We start from the raw sequence: 16,790 nt of genomic DNA, 5'->3' as shown, positions 1-16,790 counted from the left end.
ACAAACTTAATTTTTTTACAATTACATTCAGCTATTGCGATTAAGGTATGATCGACTTGTATGGCCTGGATTCCTACACCATCTGCACAACTTCGTTTGACTGGCTGTTTCTCGGATATCCATATTGTTACGTATTCTAGTCGAGCAAGGTCGACCCTTTAGTTTGCGACGTAATTCTCTATTCGGTAACAGCTTAAAAGGAGCAAGAGATATGGGCGGCCATTTACGTTCATCTGGGATCGGTGGGAAAACGTGTCTCCAGACGTTGTACATGTTTTCTAATTTGTACACTTCGTCCAAATAACTCATCGGATCCAAACGGAGATTCTGATAAGCTACAATAACATGCGCGCATGGATAACGAAGTGCATCAAACATCCCACAGTCACAAGTCCTATTTTGCAAGTGTACACGATATTACCCACCAACAACACCTTGGTGCGGTCTGTCAAACTCAGTCACGCGAAACCATAAATTGTCTCGACCGTGACACACTATGTGTATGATGTTTGCCCTCACCTTGGCCTTGTTAATTTCTTGAACTACCTTACTGCACCATAATGTCATTCCTACATTTGGCCTGCATAACTTGCTGCTCGCTTTGCAAAATAGCGCCGCCAAACAAAAATATGTCTCTCACACAACCGATGTTATCGGTAGATGGAGCGTTCATTTAAGAATAGAATTGATGCATTCAACCAGGTTCGACATTATATGGCCATATCGTAGGCCGCCATCGTATGATTGTGCCCACTGTTCGAAACGTATGTTACAAAGGTAGTCCGCCCCTTCTCCGTTAATTGAACTTAAAATTGCCAACATCTCGTGAAAACAATCTTCATTTATTTCATACTCTGCCAATATAAGATCATAGCGAATAATTTATACCACTTCTACCAATAAAACTAATTCAAATTGACAAACGAAATAACACAGATATAGACTAAATACCCATGTTGGTCACTTGTTGCCGTTCGCTCTTAGATGGATATTGCCTGTAGTAGTTCGAAGCAACATGTCTTAGGCAATATCTATGGTGTGTGCGCTGCCATAAGCTTCCATGTCGATCAAATGCAGCTAGTATACCGGTGACCCGATCTGAAATAACACAGATATCAGGTTGGGGGCACACATGCCTCCTTAACCTAGAGAGAAAGAAATCCCACTCATCAGACGACTCCCCCGGTGTAATTGCAAATGCAATTGGAAGAATTCTCCCACCGCCATCCTATGCCACTGCAAGCAATATCCGATGAGTATACCTACCGAACATAAAGGTACCGTCAATTTGTACCAACGGATTGCAGTATGGAAATGCTTCTCGGCATTGCTTAAAGGTCCAAAACAGGCGTTTGAACACTTGGCATCCACGTAGTAGTCGGCCGTTGTAGTACCCATGTTTCGTTTCAAGGTCTGTGATGGCACCTGGGACGTATCTCTCTAGCACCTGACAACACTGCCATATTTCATTATATGAGGCGTCCAGCCCACTATACATATTCTCCAGCGCCTTTTGCTTAGCTATCCAAGCCTTGCAGTAAGAGGGCGTGTACCCCATTTGGCTACGGATATTGGCAATTAACACCGGCACTGAAGTCTTGGGATCTGCTTTTACCGTGGGCAGTATCAAGCTAGCTAACATAGCTGAATCCATCTTGGGATGATCTTGTGAAACACCTATAAACCGAGTACATTAAATAATGCAACATTGCATAATAAAAGTATTATTCAGAAACCGTCAATACTATACCTGCAGCACATGTATGTAGACCTTTGTACTTTTTAATCTCCCACAACCTTGTCATTTTCCTTAACGAGGCGTAGATTTTCCATGAACATGTACTATCTTGGATCGCACACTTCGCCTCAAACTTATCAAATTTAGATTTAACGACGTGGTAGTTAATGCTGTTTTTGATGTTATGTTGTTTCAAAGCACCAATAAAACTATCCTTGTTGGTAAACTGATTACCAATTTTAAATTCACCGGAATCTACCCCCGAACTTGTATGACCACGCAACCGGTGTGGTAGATCTAGAAACTCTAACGCATCATCTACAGACAGATCGACATTATGCATGTGGGCTGGAGGTGAGTATGCTCTGAATCGTGGATTTTCTTCTTCATCTAAACTCCTTTCAGCATCTTCAAGTTCTGTTGGAATAGGCTCCAGTTCAGAAAAGAAGTCAACTTCTGCACCATCCGGCCCTGGCTCTCGAGGTGGATCCACATCGGAGTCATCTTCTAACCCACAAATTGCAGCGTACGAGGTCCCCTCATCGGTTGAATTCGTAGGGAGTACGTCATCCCTTCTTCTGGGCATTTGATAACGTCCCCAATTAGATGTAGATTGCCACCCACTAGAACTTGATGCCGTTTCCCAATACGTATTTCCAGCATCAAACGTGAGCCACCGACATACATATCCTATCCACTGACAGAGTGTCTTGCAGGGGATGTGCATTCGACACAGCTACCGAACATGGGCTGTTCTGTATTTTGTAACCTGCTAACCGAGTGTCGGCCAGGGGTCGTGTATACATCTCGAACACCGGTCGCAAGTACATCAGTTGGCGATGTAAATTGTACATATAACTTAATATAATGTGCTCCACTAGCAAGATGAGTCTACACCATTGCCTCCAAGCTACGAGCACATTTTATGTCAAACGAGTCATATGTCACCGGATCAACAGAAGAACAAAATCGATACGTGATAGACAGAACTTTCATTGGCATCGTTCCGAAAATTTTACGCCTAATTCTTTTACGAAGTTCTGTCAAATCTATGTTCTGGTTAAAAACCAGTTGCACCATATTCTCCGACAACAAACAACACCATTCTCGGTGTGGCAAACCTCACCATCGTAGTAAATAACAGGGCTAATACGTTCACTCATATTTGAAACTCTAGCCTTCTTAGCCTCTCTAAATTGTTTCTACTGTGACTTATGCATTCTGAGAACATTTTCTGCCTAATTTATAGCCTCAGCCCAAACATGCTACTGTAGAAAAAGCGCGTCCATGAGGGCGCGATTTTCGCAAATTCTTCTCAAATAGCATCCTGCTAGAAGCGGTTTTATACTATTTGCTCAGAAACGTCAAAAAAAATTATTTTTTTCATGACCTACTGTAGCAAAAGCGCGTCCACTATGGCGCGATTTCACAAATTCTTCTCAAATAGCATCCTGCTAGAAGCGATTTTATACTATTTGATCAGAAACGTCAACTCGAAATTATTTCTTCCAGGACCTAAAAACCCTAAAAAGCCTGAACCCTAAGCCCTAAAAGCCGAAAAAACCTAACGTGGGAAAACGGTAAAATCACGTCACTCGGACCGCGACATGTGCCAGGAAATCGCGGCCATGTCAGCGCGCTTTGCTGACGTGGCAGCAAATCGCGTCATAAAAGGCGCGATTTGTTGCCATGTCAACAACTCGCGCTGACGTGGACACAATTTCTTGGCGTGTCTCCTGACATCGCGCTGACGTGGACGCGATTTTTCGGAAAATAGGCCATTCCGGTAAATAATTAAATAATGGGCCCATTTTGATAATTAAAAAAAAGGGCTTTTTTGGTAAAATGCCCTTATGTAATACCCAAAATTTAATGATAAAAAAAATAGAAAAACTAACTGGAACAACAACTAGACAATCCAATTTATCAACAGCAGAGAAAAAGGTAAACAGCATCCAACGGCGGAGAGTCGATAATCACAGTATTGAGTGATGATAAATTCATAAGAATTGGAAAGAGAAGAGAACCACGTAGTTTTCATGTACCATATTGGAGCTTCGACTGTGATTCTCTGGGGCCCACTCATACATTTCAAAGCAATTTACGTGTCAACAAAGCATCGCATAGCATCGAAACGGTTTCTTCCAACTTCCAACTTCCAACTTCCTATTTCCCGGGCAAAACAATGTTTTCTTTAAACCGACGCCGTTTTACATCCATTTATTCAAGTGAAAGCAACGAATAAAGACAGCCCCCTCTTCTCTTCTCTTCGCTTTAGCTTAGCTTACTGCTAGGAAAACTGGTAATAGAGAAAATGTATTCGATCAAAAGTCTTAACCCTACCTGCGCCTTGCTGTCGTTGAAGACACTTAGCCGTGCTTCCGCTTCTCCGTTGCCACCGTGTTTGTCGCCGTCTCTACGGCTCAAGCCGCCTTCTGGCTGCAGAGTCTCTCTCGCCGCTCCTAGAGGTTTAGCCCTAAGTTTTCGCCCACTCGATCGGCAGCTTTCCTTCAGCCAATCTGTTGTCGCTTTCGCAGCTTCCCACGAGGAATCAGTGAGTTGAAATTCAAAGGACCTTTTATAACTTGCAATTTTCTTTTGATTCAAAAAAATCCTTTTATTTTGAATTTTGCTAATATTATGGTTTTCAACTTTTGAATTTCTTTTAGAAGCATTCGGAAATAGAAGTGGAGAGAGAAAAGAATGAAGAATCATCAAATGAAGCATGGCAACGAGCTTTAGAAGCTTTCAAAGAACAAGCCTTGAAGATGCAGAACGTGTCCCAAGAAGCTTACGAGATTTACTCCAAGAAAGCTTTGGTTACTCTGAAAGAAACTTCGGAGCAGCTTAAGATTCAAGCAGAAAAGGCCAGAAACGATCTGATTGAAATAGTTAAAGAAACCAGTGAAGAAGGCAAAGTTTACCTCTCAACGGCAGCCGAGAATTCCCCTCCACAAGTCAAAGAAATTGTCGGAACATACTATTCCTCTGCCGATGATTTCAATGACATTTCCAAAGTTCTTGACTTTCACGTCGGCATACCTTATGGTATCGGAATTTTTCATATTCATTAACACAATCAGTGAATTTTATCCCTATCATGCCTGTCAATTTTCAATTCTACACCGGTTTATGAAAGCATTATTTGAAAAAGTTGAATTACATAAACAGAAACTTTAAATTTCTTTTGTGCGTTTTTGGGTTTGGCAGGTACCATTCTTTCAGTCGGGGGATTCCTTTCTTTCATGTTGACAGGGAGTGTTTCTGCAATTAGGTTCGGTGTTATTCTAGGTGGAGCTCTTTTAGCATCAAGTGTATCAAGCTTAAAATTATACAAAGGAGGACAGTCTTCTCCTCTTGCCATCAAAGGGCAAGCAGGTTGTTAACCTTTTTCTTAATTTTGAATTATTACATCCTTAATAGGATCAAATTACCATCTTTTATGATTACTAACCGGACAATATTTTCTGCAGTCATCTCATCTGTCTTATTTTTTAGGGCGTTAAGCTCACTGATTCAGGTGGGGCTTCTATCTCTATGTATAACCTTTTGTTTTCCTTATTGTTTTTAATTCCTCACCAAATTTGTTCTCAGCTTCTGATTTGTGTTCTTATTATTCTTTTTTGCAGACATCAACTCTGGGCAGCTTTCTCACAACCTTAGTCAGGTTCATAAAGTTCTTGTAACATTTTAATTTTCCGTTATCTATACATGGAAACTAGACCGTGTGTGACATCGATGACCATAAGTTTTCAGCCTTGGTTCTCTAAAATATGATTATAGGGCGCTAAAAGTTAATGTTGGTATAAACAAAGGAATGACTGCTATATTAGGTTACAGTTTGATCCTTTACCTTGCTTCTTTCAAGTTCTCTGCAAATGTTTGTTCTCTCTTGTTCTTTTGTTATTGCATGAAAATTTTAGTTTTGCCTGCATGTGTTAATATTCTCATTAGCATACGCTCGTAACGCTCCTGTGAGATATATAATGTGGTTCCTTTTTTTCTTCTTTTCGTTTTTCATTTGGATTCTTCGCTAAATTTTAGTTCGCGAAGGCTTTCTTTATTGCGCTAAACAAAAGTTTTAAGTTTCTCTGAAAAGTTGCTATCATGTGCAGTGGTGCGGTGGCGGCATTCTATGTATACAAGCTTCTACCAAATGACAAGCCAGGCTTAAAACCTGGGATAGGAAATTGAAGTGTTCTTTCGAGGTTAGTTTATTTACATATATGCTTTATTCATTGGCTCTAATGGAAGTTGTCCCTATTCATTATGGGGAATTTTTATACCTCACTTTTGGTTGCCATAAAAATTTAAATATGCATACAGAGTTGTCATTCCACTCACATACTCCCTTTTCTGGATGGTAAAATTTGAATCTTCCAGTGGCAGGATAGCTAGGTTAAGGTGGCCAAGTTGTCTTGTACATTGTCTGAGATACATGTAGTGCATCATTTTAGCTGTGAGGAAGCACAATTGGTACCAGAATAGCAAAGTACATTCTCTTGCTACTATTGTTATAGTCCAATGAGATATAATGATATGAGAGGTAGTTTGATGAATGGATTGGTAGAAGATGTTAAAATTATTTTTTTATTCTTCTTCCCGTCTTCATTAGAAGCTCTGAACAACAACAATAATAATAATAATGTTTGAATTTCTTTTCCTGTTAATCTTGTATACGCAGGTGAATTTTCATGTGCATTGTAACCAAGTAATACAGTTTCTTTTCCTCCTAACAAAAATAGCCCCAACTTTAGAGATTTGCAATAGTTGGACTCCCATTTTAAGAAGGCCTAATTCAAGATTTGAGTTCTTATGTAGGGGAAGGGTGGTATATGACATTTGTATTTCTTTTCCAATAATTTAACTACACATCAGTATTTTCATATCGAAAAAAATCAAATCCAAATAAAAATTATGAAATTTAAGATGAAATTGATTATTTGGCATTAAACTGTTGGGAAGGGATAATATCTCTGTTTCATACAATCATTTTTCTATTAAGTATACAATTTAGTATTTAAATTTTTTAAATCGAGCTTGGTACTTAAAATCATCTTAAAAAAAAGACATACTTCTGTCAATGAAAATGTGCCATGTGTCTATCTTTTAAGTTAAAATTAATATTAAAGTTTTTTTAAAAAAAATCTCAATTAAATGAAAATAAGAACATTTGAAAAATGCGTAAAAGAAGTGCTGAATTTGTATAATTTTAAGTCATTGATCATTCTATGAATTTTGAAGGAGAAGAATGAATTGACGTGAATGGTGAATGATTTAGACTAAAATGACTTGTGAGGGAAAGTGAGGTTTTTTTTAAAAATTGCTTCGGAAAAATATTTAAAAATAACATATTTTTCATTTTAACAAAAATATTTTATTAAAATAATTTTATAGCTTGAAAAAACAAGTACACGCGGCACAATTTCATTGGTCCAAAAGTATTCAGCCCAGTTAAAATTTTGAATTAAAAAGATTAAAAACCGTCCTAGTATTATTCGTAAATTTGGAGTTTAGTACCAAAATAGTTTAGAATTCAAATAGTGAATGAAACCTTTTAAAAAGAATGAGAAAAAAGTCAAGATGTGTGGTTAGTCTCTTTACTTTGACAAAAAATTAAAATTATATCACTCTGCTTTAAAAGTTAAAAATTAAGTCTTTTTATTTTTTGAATTTAAAAACATTAATCCTATAATTAACATCTTTTAAAAATTAAATCTTTTTATTTTTCGAATTTAAAAATATTAATCCTATAATTAACATTGTGAAAAGGTGTTGTATAAGACAATTTTTATGAAAACTACTAACAACAATAATAGTTGAATTAAAATTTTAAAATAAAAAGCTAAATCTTGGAATTGCGCATTTTAAACAAACAAAAAAGGAAACATAAAACCGAAGATGATGTTTAGACACTTTTTGATGCACAAGATTGCCCCAACTGGATTGACTTATAGCTGGCATAATTCGAAATTAAGTCCTTAATATTTAATTAATTTAATTTTTATGTTTTAGTTCGATTTTTGAAAAACATCGTATTATTGTTTTTAATTTTTATATTTTATAATTCTAAAATTATTTGTTGGATTCCGATGATTATATGATTATTATCTAAATTTGTTATAATTTTGTTCTCTTACCGTAACCCTAATCTGATGTTATCAATATAAAACATAAAATTTTCATTTTCATTAAACAATAAGTCAAATTTAAATAAAAGAAACAAAAAACAAGTTCAATTTATCGTGGTACTCTTTTTTTATAACAAATAAATGAGGATTGTATATTTGAAATAATAATAATAATAATAAAATAAAGAACCTAACTTAAAAGTACAACATAAACATAAACATAAACATAAAATTTAAAAATAATAGACTTTGTGAAGATAGTCAAATAGTTCAAACACGAGGGTTTGAAAAATCCGAGAAATGTAACCAAACTAAGAGCCTACTTTTTTGATGCAGCACTGCAAAAAGCCCACGCCTGCACCTTTCTACAAGCTTAAACTAACAATAGAGATGACGACAGAACGAAGCATCCGGATCCAAATTTTATTTATTTTAAAAACTTAATATCGGGCAAATTTACCCAACTATTTTCCGACCCACCCTGAACTCAATTTTTCAAAAATAAATCCAGCCGGAAGATAAATGTAAAAGCCACATAATTATGAAAATTGTTCTTTATTTAGAATTACAATGTCGAAGAGAAGCCAAATAAGTTACGTGACCCAAAAATATAAAACCTACTAATATATAACCAACCCAATCGGAAGAGGCACTTCAGATGTCTGGATGATGAACGTTGTTTGGTTGATTATCCAATGGCATGTATTGTGCCATTATAGCCCGAATCTCTGAATCCATGTATCTCTGCATCAAGTTCAAGAGCACAAGGAAGTCAGCCCAAATTCATCAAAACACCCTCCAACTATCATTTCAGTTCAAACATGGGGTCTCATTCTGACAACTGTCTTCTGATTATCGCCATCTTTGGTTTCTACTGAACATCTATCCAACTACATATGCACTACTTGGACCAATTTGACTGCAGATATTGTAGTTTAGGTTTCTACTTAAAGGCCAAACATGCCTAACCAGATTATTTTGAGTTCCCAGTTTGGTTCAGAATTACCCTTTAATGAATACCTCTAATGTTATAAATTTCCACTCACCAAGCCATCTATCAACCATGTGATGCCTCTTTATCATGAATACCGCAATGGATCTATAACTTATTGGAGAATAGATATTAATATTAGAGCAATGACAATCTTACCCGGATTCTGTATTTGTAAATGGCATACCCTCCAGCTCCAGCAGCAACCAATCCAAGAATTATTACCCAAACAGAGCCCCAGCTTACCTCTGTTTTAACATTCTTACCTGAAAACAAATAACACGCATTTGAGGGGTCTTACGATCCTGAATGTCATCATGTTGATATGATATGCAATTAAATGGACAATCAGCTTCATCTTAAACTCAATACCAACATCTCCTATACCCCATTACAAGATGCAGGAAAACATTATATGAAAACATTTGTATCTAATACAGACTATCACGGCAGGCCTCAAACATATACTCACTGATACATGTGTCATGCTCTCGCATGTACAACGAACCACCACTACAGCTGCACTCATAACTGCCCCAGGTATTTTTGCATTTGCAACCAGGACATTGGCAGGCCAGCTTCTCCTTGCACTCATCAACATCTGGGAGACAGTCCAATGTCAGACATGGTTCACCAATAGATATATAAATGATGTGTAGCTTTAAAACTTATTTGATGCAGCTCTAATAGGGAGCACTTCTTATTTAAAAGCTTTGCACAAAAAATTATATCATAAGATGGTCTATAAGCAATCTTACTTTAAGCATTTACAAAAACCTCACTCATCCCTTGCCTATAAAAGGTACCAATACTTCAGCTTTTACTAGAAAGTTCCTCCTAAATCAGAAATCCCTACAAGTGATTCAAGATTTTACCAAACTCCCATCACATCATTTTAGATGCCGAGAGCACTAATTGAAACTAAAATACTGCACCCAAAATCTCGATAACTTCATGGTGTCTAAAACACCAATCTGATGTAGCAATAGCAGTTAAGCCTCTTGTAATTCACATGTGTTCCACAGATCAATAAAACCACACATAATATTAAATGAACTCGTTGACAAAAAGAAGAAAGCAAAAATCTAATAAGTTGTCTATTCCAAGTGTTGAGAATGGCTCTTGACGATATTAAATGAAGAAACCATGTAAACGTATCCCAGTACCTTCACAGCTCTTGACTCCATCACCCCTGAATCCGTATGGGCACTTGCAACCATGTGAATGATCATCCTGAACATTCCATTCCAGAACCAAATAACTAAGAAACCAGGAAAATGATGGAGAGATAAATAAAGAGATAGACAGAGAGACACTCACAATACAAGCAGAGTATGTCCTTCCTTCCTGTGTTTCTCTCCAACATCCTCCATTGTTGATTTCGCAGCGTAAAGCCGCAGAAGCTGTTAATCAGAAAAGCAGATGGAACTAAGCATAAAGGAGTTGCAAAATGCAAATTTCTGTTTAGCATTAATTATAACCCTCAAGTCCAACCTTCACAATGCGTATAACCATCTCCAGAAAACTTCACACCATTAACTAACGGGCATTCGCACACTCTTCCCCGGAAGGTATCCTACAAGTAAAAAAGGGGCATCAGCAAAAGGGTTAAATTGAACAAATAGCTGACCTGCAAAAAATTTCCAGTAACATACATACCCTGCATGCAGTTATGTTGGCACTCTTGTCCTGCCAGCAACCACCATTGTTTTCTAAGCACTCGTTAGTTTGTATATCTGCCAAGGACAACTTATAGTGAAATAATGAGTATCATCTTAATATAGTTTCTACCCAAAAATACAAATTTATAACTTAAATAGCATGGGAAAAAATGGTGATAGGTTAATGCCAGAAAATTTAAATGTTTCACAGCAAACCACAAGAAAAAAATGCCTCTAAATTAAGTACAACAGATGATAACCTTCAGTTAAACAAATTGCTGGCTCTGTGGTCTCTTGAAAACCTGCACAAATTGCCTTGAGAACAGCTCCTCTGTCCAACTTCCCTAAATCCATTAGAAAAGATGTTGTTACGAAGGTAATTCAAACAAGCAAATTGCTGGCAATGACAGTAAATTTTGATTCATACCTCTATACTGTCTGTTGTTTATCACAAGAGTTGGCAGTATAGTTACATCTCCACGAGAGCCTTTTCCAATCTAAAATAAGAATTACAGCATAAACGAGAAGTTCAATGGTAGGATTGCGCGAATTCTTTTTAACTTGTAAAGTTCAAGAATTGCCTCACCTGTGCATCTTGCTCAGCTTTCAGCACTGGGTTGTCCACATCAGCTTCAGTGTCTCCAATACAGTTGTCTACTTTATTGAGATCAACACCTATAAAGCAGAGAATGGAAGACATACGATAAACATAAGTACACATGTGAGATGTAAAGACACAAACTTGCTTTTAACCCATAACAGATTACTTAAGTAATCAAACATTTCCAGGGGCAAATAAGAATTCTTTTGCTTTTCTAGATCCCAATAAAATCAGAGTTACATACATATATAATAAAAAAACACATACAGGTAGGTGCACATGTAAATGTATATAAATTCATTAGCGCTACTACACAATCCTTTTTCATCAACTTCGGTAAACAGGAAGAAAAAATTACTTATTGCTCATTCCAGACAGAAGGAACCAATTCAATGGTCTTATGCTCCATTTTTGAAGAAATAAAATCTATCAAAATGCAACACTAGCACCTTCAGAGCAGTATAGCAGCAGCAATATTGTGCGACACATTTTAAGAATCATATATGATAGAGAGCATTGTAAGTAAAGCATTAACCTACCAAGGGCTTGGATAACTTTATCTGCACACTCCTTGTTATATTTCTTCTCTTTCATCGGGCAGCGGATAGCAAAGTCCGTAACATAATCCCACCAAAGCCATGGCTTTCCACTTTCATTGGCAACTTTGAACAGGCAAGCTTGGCGAAGATTTTGAACCACCACATCTTTACCATCATAACCTTTACTGAAGTCTTGCTCAGGATCAGGAGCACAGTACCTCCCATGATTGATACACTGTGACTTGCACTGTTTGCTCAAAATAAAAGCTTCAGGGCAATACCAAGTTATATAGTGGGGGGTGAACATAGTGTAGCCCTTCTGCTCAAGTATTTGAGCAGCTCCTTTGAAGTTCTTGACAAATTCTATCTGGCTGTCACACTTTGGCCCACACTCATCGTTGCTATTTGTCCAGAACTCATACTCAACCCGTTCATCAGGATGAGGAAGTGACTCCCTCCAGTCAAGATTCATATTAACCATCTCCCCACCGTTAAGGGCCTTCTTGAGGCTGTCCCCTAGTGATTTACTGATGAGGGCTGATGGAATGGTGATGTTCTGCAGGTATTCAGCATTAGCATTTTCTTCTTCAGGGGTATCCATGGTAATCAAGGGCTCATCCTTGCTGTCAGCAACAAGAATAGCAGCAGCTCCAGCTTTCTGAGCATTCCATGCCTTCAAGGTGAAGAAACAATCTACCACAACAGCCAAGTTAAAGATGATAAGCAGGTGCATTTAAAGCTCTTTGAGAAGAGCAAAAACTGAAAGCCAACTCAAATCCCTAAGAACTACCAAGTTGAAACCAGAGGGCAATGCTAAATTTAACAAGTGTCAACTGCCAGCAAAATTAAGTAGGGTTACTAACATTTAATACCATAAATTACATAAATAGAAAGGCGAAATAAAAGCATAGTTGGATTCATCTATTTCCAAAATTGGAGAATCTATGATAGATAAAAATAAGAAATAGAGAGAAAAAAGAGGCAGACCTCCACGATCAACAAGGAGAAAAGTGGGTAATCCCCCAGGCTTTGATTTGAAAGAGATGTCAAAATCATCGAAGGACTTGCAAGCGCCTTGATTAGCTTTAGGATAAACAACCGTGCCAACCAAGGTACCCCCATACTGAGGAACCCCAAAATTCCCAATCGCACACTCATAAACCCCTTTGATTGATTCCGGCGAAGTCACCTTCAAGCTGTTCTTCTCCACCACAAACCTCCCCAAACAATTCCCCACTAACAAAACCCACATGCAAATTAAAAACCAAGAATTTTCCCTCATCTTTCCAGGAGAAACTTTTTTTCTCTAATAATAACCCAAGATGGGGGAATCTTTCAATCAACAATAACTTAGCATCAAAGTCTCCTCTTTTCGCTGGTCAAGTTTCCCAATCCTTCTTGGGAGCTCAATTTTTCCGTTTGTTTTGTGCTTTCGACACGGCAATGAGGCGTTTGCTTGGTCGTATAAAGAAAAACCCAGAAGTTTAAGAAGAAAGATTTGGAAGAAAGTTGTAAGCTTTTTCAAAGTAGAGAGAAAAAGAAGATTTGGAAGTGTTGTGGAAGGAAAGGAGTTGTAATGTAAACGGAATTTGATTTAAAAAAGGATGCAAGAGGGGCTGCTTAGATCAATTAAATTTAGGAAAATTGTATTCCATTTTTCTAATCATATTATTATTTTCACCTATAAAACTGATAAGACAAAACGTAGAAAGTGAAAGGGTAATGCATCAAATACATGTGTCTTTTTCCTGATTCACTTTAACACGTCGATGCTCCGTTGATAACCCCACCCCATTCCTCGCATCCCGCCGCGGTTTTCTTCCTTTTTAACATGATAAAAAAGATTGCTATTATATATTAAATCAAATCTCAATTCAGTCAATAAATTATTTAATACTCAACAAATATATTACTTTTATATCCACTCTAATGATGGGTGTCGAATCCACCAATATAAACCTACACCTAATTTTGCAAATTTAAGTAATATAGGGAGTAGGGTCGATCCCTCAGAGACTGGGTTTATTGCAAATTATTGCTCTCTTGACCAAATTTATGTCGGGGCAGTTGTCGTGTCCAAAAAATTTGGGGAGGATAAAATAAAAACCCTGGAACCTGAAATAAATAAATAAAATGCGTAAAAAGTAAAAGCTGAAAATAAATAATAAAAAGCAGTTAAATAAATCTGAAGAAAAATTAATTAAAATAAGTTCAGCTTTAGGCACAGATTTTTCCTCGTCTTTGAACCGATCCTCGAAATTAGATGAACTCCTCTTTTTCAATAAGCTAGTTATAGCTAGCAAGGACGCCTCGGACACCAACTCTTCCTTGTGTAAATTAGTTATGGAACGTCCAATAACTAACCCTTACTGATCGAACAACCACGAAACGTTCGTGATTTAGAACTCCGGCAGCTTTGCGTTCTAGAAGAGCCTAGCTCGAACCAATGCCCTCAACCGTGTGGGACATTTAAATCCGGTTACTACTTCCCTTGACGGAACCAAACAGCAATCTCCACTTGGCACGCCAGTGTGTTCACAGAAAACCGATTAGAAACATTCCTTTCGGAATTCCAACTGTACGTCTAACCACACTAAATCAAACGACGTCTTTTTTGACTTAATGTTGATCTGACTTTGTGAGTTGACAAAATCATACTCTTAATCCGAAGAAATAATAAGTACTGGAATTTAGGAGTTAATTTGCTCGGGTGCGTAACTCACGAGTTTTGACGAGGTTAATTCCGGCCTAAAGCTGAAATGGATACTTAATAAAAAAAACTTGGTAATTAAAAACTTGATTAATGACTTGATTCATGACTTGGTTCAAGACTTGATGATAAAATGAACAAAGTAGTCCACTATTTATACTAGTGGCTTTGCTAAATATTAAAAATCCCTACATAATCTCTCACTAAGTCAACAAAAATTTTAGCTAATTAATCTTGGAAAAATTCTGCTTTGGTCCTTCTTCTTTTCTTCTTTCTTCAATCTAGCCCAATTGTCTCCTTTTTCTTCTATTTAGCCCCAAATTGCACCCCTGCACAAAATTCAACAAAAACATGGAAAAATTAGTGGTGCACTCTCATAAATGAATCAATTTAATTACATAAAATATGTAACTTTAGCATTTAATCATCTAATATATATATGGACGATTAACTTTTTTCACAGTTGATTGGAAATGACATATCTCATCATGCTTACTCAAAATTTACTCTCTTTGTCACATGTATTTATTTCTTGAATATGTATGTACTCTTAATTTATTTTTAATTTACTTGTGTAAAATGATTTCTTATGCAAGTTTATATTAATTGAAATATGCTAGTTGACAAATTTATTCAGAGTGTGGTATAATTATAACTTTTTTACATATTAAGAACATTACATAATTATCACTAAGAATATAATTTACAATTATATTGATACACTATTAATATTTATCAATTTCATCAATGTTAATATTTGTAAATAAGGAACCTTGTTTATTTAAAATTTTAAAAATATTCACTAATTAATTTCTATGGTAAGTAATAGTGTTTTATTTCAATAATTTCACCAAATAAAGACTAAAGCATTATAAACAAATAAATACTTAACAATAAAATGTGTCATGCCCTTATTTGTCATTTTACATATATTAGCATTCAACTATCAACTAAGTTTTACCAAACACTTTTAAATAAACAGTTAATAGAATCAGTTGGTCAAACCAGCCACTGCAATCAATAATCAACTATCAATTAATTGCCAAATAGTGTCTTTATAAATATATTTGTTACATAATTGTTTTCACTCATATCATGGAGTGTGTCATAATTAGAGGTGTTCATGGGCCGGGCGGCCCGGCCCGGCCCGACGACCCGTCCGAAATATGGGAGGGTTTGGGTAAAAATATAGGCCTGAAATATGGGCTTGGGTAAAAAAATGAGGCCCGATTAAAAAACGGGCCTGGCCTCGGGCACCACTTTTTTGGCCCGGGCCCGGCCCGGCCCGACCCGAATAATAAATATTTTTATTTTTTAATTTTAAAATACTTTTAAAATACTTTTTTTTTAATTTTTTTAATTTTAAAATTTTTTAAAATACTTTTTTTAATTTTAAAATATTTTTAAAATACTTTTTTTAATTTTTATTTTAATTTTTAAAATAAATTTTTGGTATTTATTTAAAAAACGGGTCGGGCCGGGCCGGGCCCGGGCTTATGATTTTTTTCCCGGGCCGGGCCTGGGCAAAATTCTAGGCCCATATTTCGGGCTGGGCTGGGCCCGGGCCTATGTAATACCCCTAACCCGTCTCCGTCGCCGAATTAGGGTTACGAGGTATTACCGAACAAACACAACATTTTTAAAACCAAACTGATCACATCATGAAAATTTAATTACTTTCGCATAGCTATTATAATTTACAATCAAAATGTAATTAACATCGTACTCAAACCTATACATGCCATAAGATTGAGTTCAAATATTTAACAAAATACCAAAAGAAGTCGATAGTGTGATGGACTATGCTGAAGATCCCCGAGCTCGTAACGCGTCTCCAAAATCTAAAAAAAACAAATGGATAGAAAACAAACAAAGTAAGCTTTTATAGCTTAGTAAGTCTATAGCATAACAACAAAAATATATATATTAACAAATGCTTATAGACAAATGCATACATAATTATCGACAATTAAAAACTGAATGTATATACACTTTATTACTTGCATACTTTCGAATTCACATATGTACTTATTATGTGCATAAAATTGATCATACACGTATATACACCAATCACATATTATATTCGTTTATATATATATAGACTCATTATGAATTTATACCTGAATACATCGCTAATACATACATTCAAATATATATACATATTCATCATATACATAGAAATGAGTACATTTATATATATATATATCCCAATTACATGCCTAAATAATTATCAAACACATAGGCTCCATATATATAAATTTAACAGCCGCATATCACCATGTACATTTATAAATTCAATAACCGCATATACCTAATGTACATATGCCTTTATCATTTGTATACACCAAATGCATACAACTATGTTTAATCAAATGCAAAACCGGAATGTAGATGTATACTCACTAAGCATATAAAAACC

The 16,790-nt window shown here is 36.2% G+C and overlaps 2 protein-coding genes across 4 annotated transcripts; one reads left to right on the top strand and one right to left on the bottom strand.

Moving 5' to 3' along the window:
• The first annotated feature begins 3,874 nt into the window (after positions 1-3,874).
• LOC107914632 (protein FATTY ACID EXPORT 3, chloroplastic) lies at positions 3,875-6,402 on the top strand. Of its 2 annotated transcripts, none has more exons than XM_016843590.2 (7): positions 3,875-4,292; positions 4,408-4,786; positions 4,949-5,116; positions 5,212-5,258; positions 5,368-5,405; positions 5,854-5,946; positions 6,122-6,402. In XM_016843590.2, the coding sequence occupies exons 1-6, from the start codon at positions 4,053-4,055 to the stop codon at positions 5,930-5,932; spliced, it is 951 nt and encodes a 316-aa protein (XP_016699079.1). In that variant the 5' UTR covers positions 3,875-4,052; the 3' UTR covers positions 5,933-5,946; positions 6,122-6,402. The 2 variants fall into 2 exon arrangements, with proteins under 2 accessions (XP_016699079.1, XP_016699080.1); XM_016843591.2 differs by having other exon boundaries at positions 3,927-4,292; positions 4,411-4,786.
• A 1,866-nt stretch (positions 6,403-8,268) lies between these two features.
• Positions 8,269-13,479, bottom strand: LOC107914526 (vacuolar-sorting receptor 1). Of its 2 annotated transcripts, XM_016843470.2 has the most exons (12): positions 12,649-13,479; positions 11,662-12,354; positions 11,108-11,196; positions 10,949-11,018; positions 10,782-10,865; positions 10,520-10,596; positions 10,355-10,436; positions 10,181-10,263; positions 10,027-10,093; positions 9,333-9,461; positions 9,020-9,126; positions 8,269-8,613 (listed from the first exon to the last, which is right to left on the bottom strand). In XM_016843470.2, exons 1-12 carry the CDS (start codon positions 12,941-12,943, stop codon positions 8,524-8,526), a joined length of 1,866 nt encoding a protein of 621 aa, XP_016698959.1. In that variant the 5' UTR covers positions 12,944-13,479; the 3' UTR covers positions 8,269-8,523. The 2 variants fall into 2 exon arrangements, with proteins under 2 accessions (XP_016698959.1, XP_040958098.1); XM_041102164.1 differs by having other exon boundaries at positions 10,027-10,263.
• Between the last annotated feature and the right edge of the window lie 3,311 nt (positions 13,480-16,790).

The sequence above is a fragment of the Gossypium hirsutum genome, chromosome D10, assembly GCF_007990345.1.
Source record: "Gossypium hirsutum isolate 1008001.06 chromosome D10, Gossypium_hirsutum_v2.1, whole genome shotgun sequence".
Taxonomy (NCBI): domain Eukaryota; kingdom Viridiplantae; phylum Streptophyta; class Magnoliopsida; order Malvales; family Malvaceae; genus Gossypium; species Gossypium hirsutum.
The sequence above is the reverse complement of the archived record's forward strand: the minus strand, read 5'-3'. Positions and strand labels throughout refer to the sequence as shown.

Bases quoted from the DNA above. Each gene is read 5' to 3' on its own strand.
- LOC107914526 (XM_041102164.1), bottom strand. From the start codon at position 12,943: ATGAGGGAAAATTCTTGGTTTTTAATTTGCATGTGGGTTTTGTTAGTG. The intron at 10,437-10,519 runs GTATGTATGTTA...TTTTACTTGTAG, and splicing joins CCAACATAACTGCATGCAGG to GATACCTTCCGGGGAAGAGT. The intron at 8,614-9,019 runs GTAAGATTGTCA...AACTTGATGCAG, and splicing joins TTTACAAATACAGAATCCGG to AGATACATGGATTCAGAGAT.
- LOC107914632 (XM_016843590.2), top strand. From the start codon at position 4,053: ATGTATTCGATCAAAAGTCTTAACCCTACCTGCGCCTTGCTGTCGTTG. The intron at 4,787-4,948 runs GTATCGGAATTT...TGGGTTTGGCAG, and splicing joins TCACGTCGGCATACCTTATG to GTACCATTCTTTCAGTCGGG. The intron at 5,259-5,367 runs GTGGGGCTTCTA...TCTTTTTTGCAG, and splicing joins CGTTAAGCTCACTGATTCAG to ACATCAACTCTGGGCAGCTT.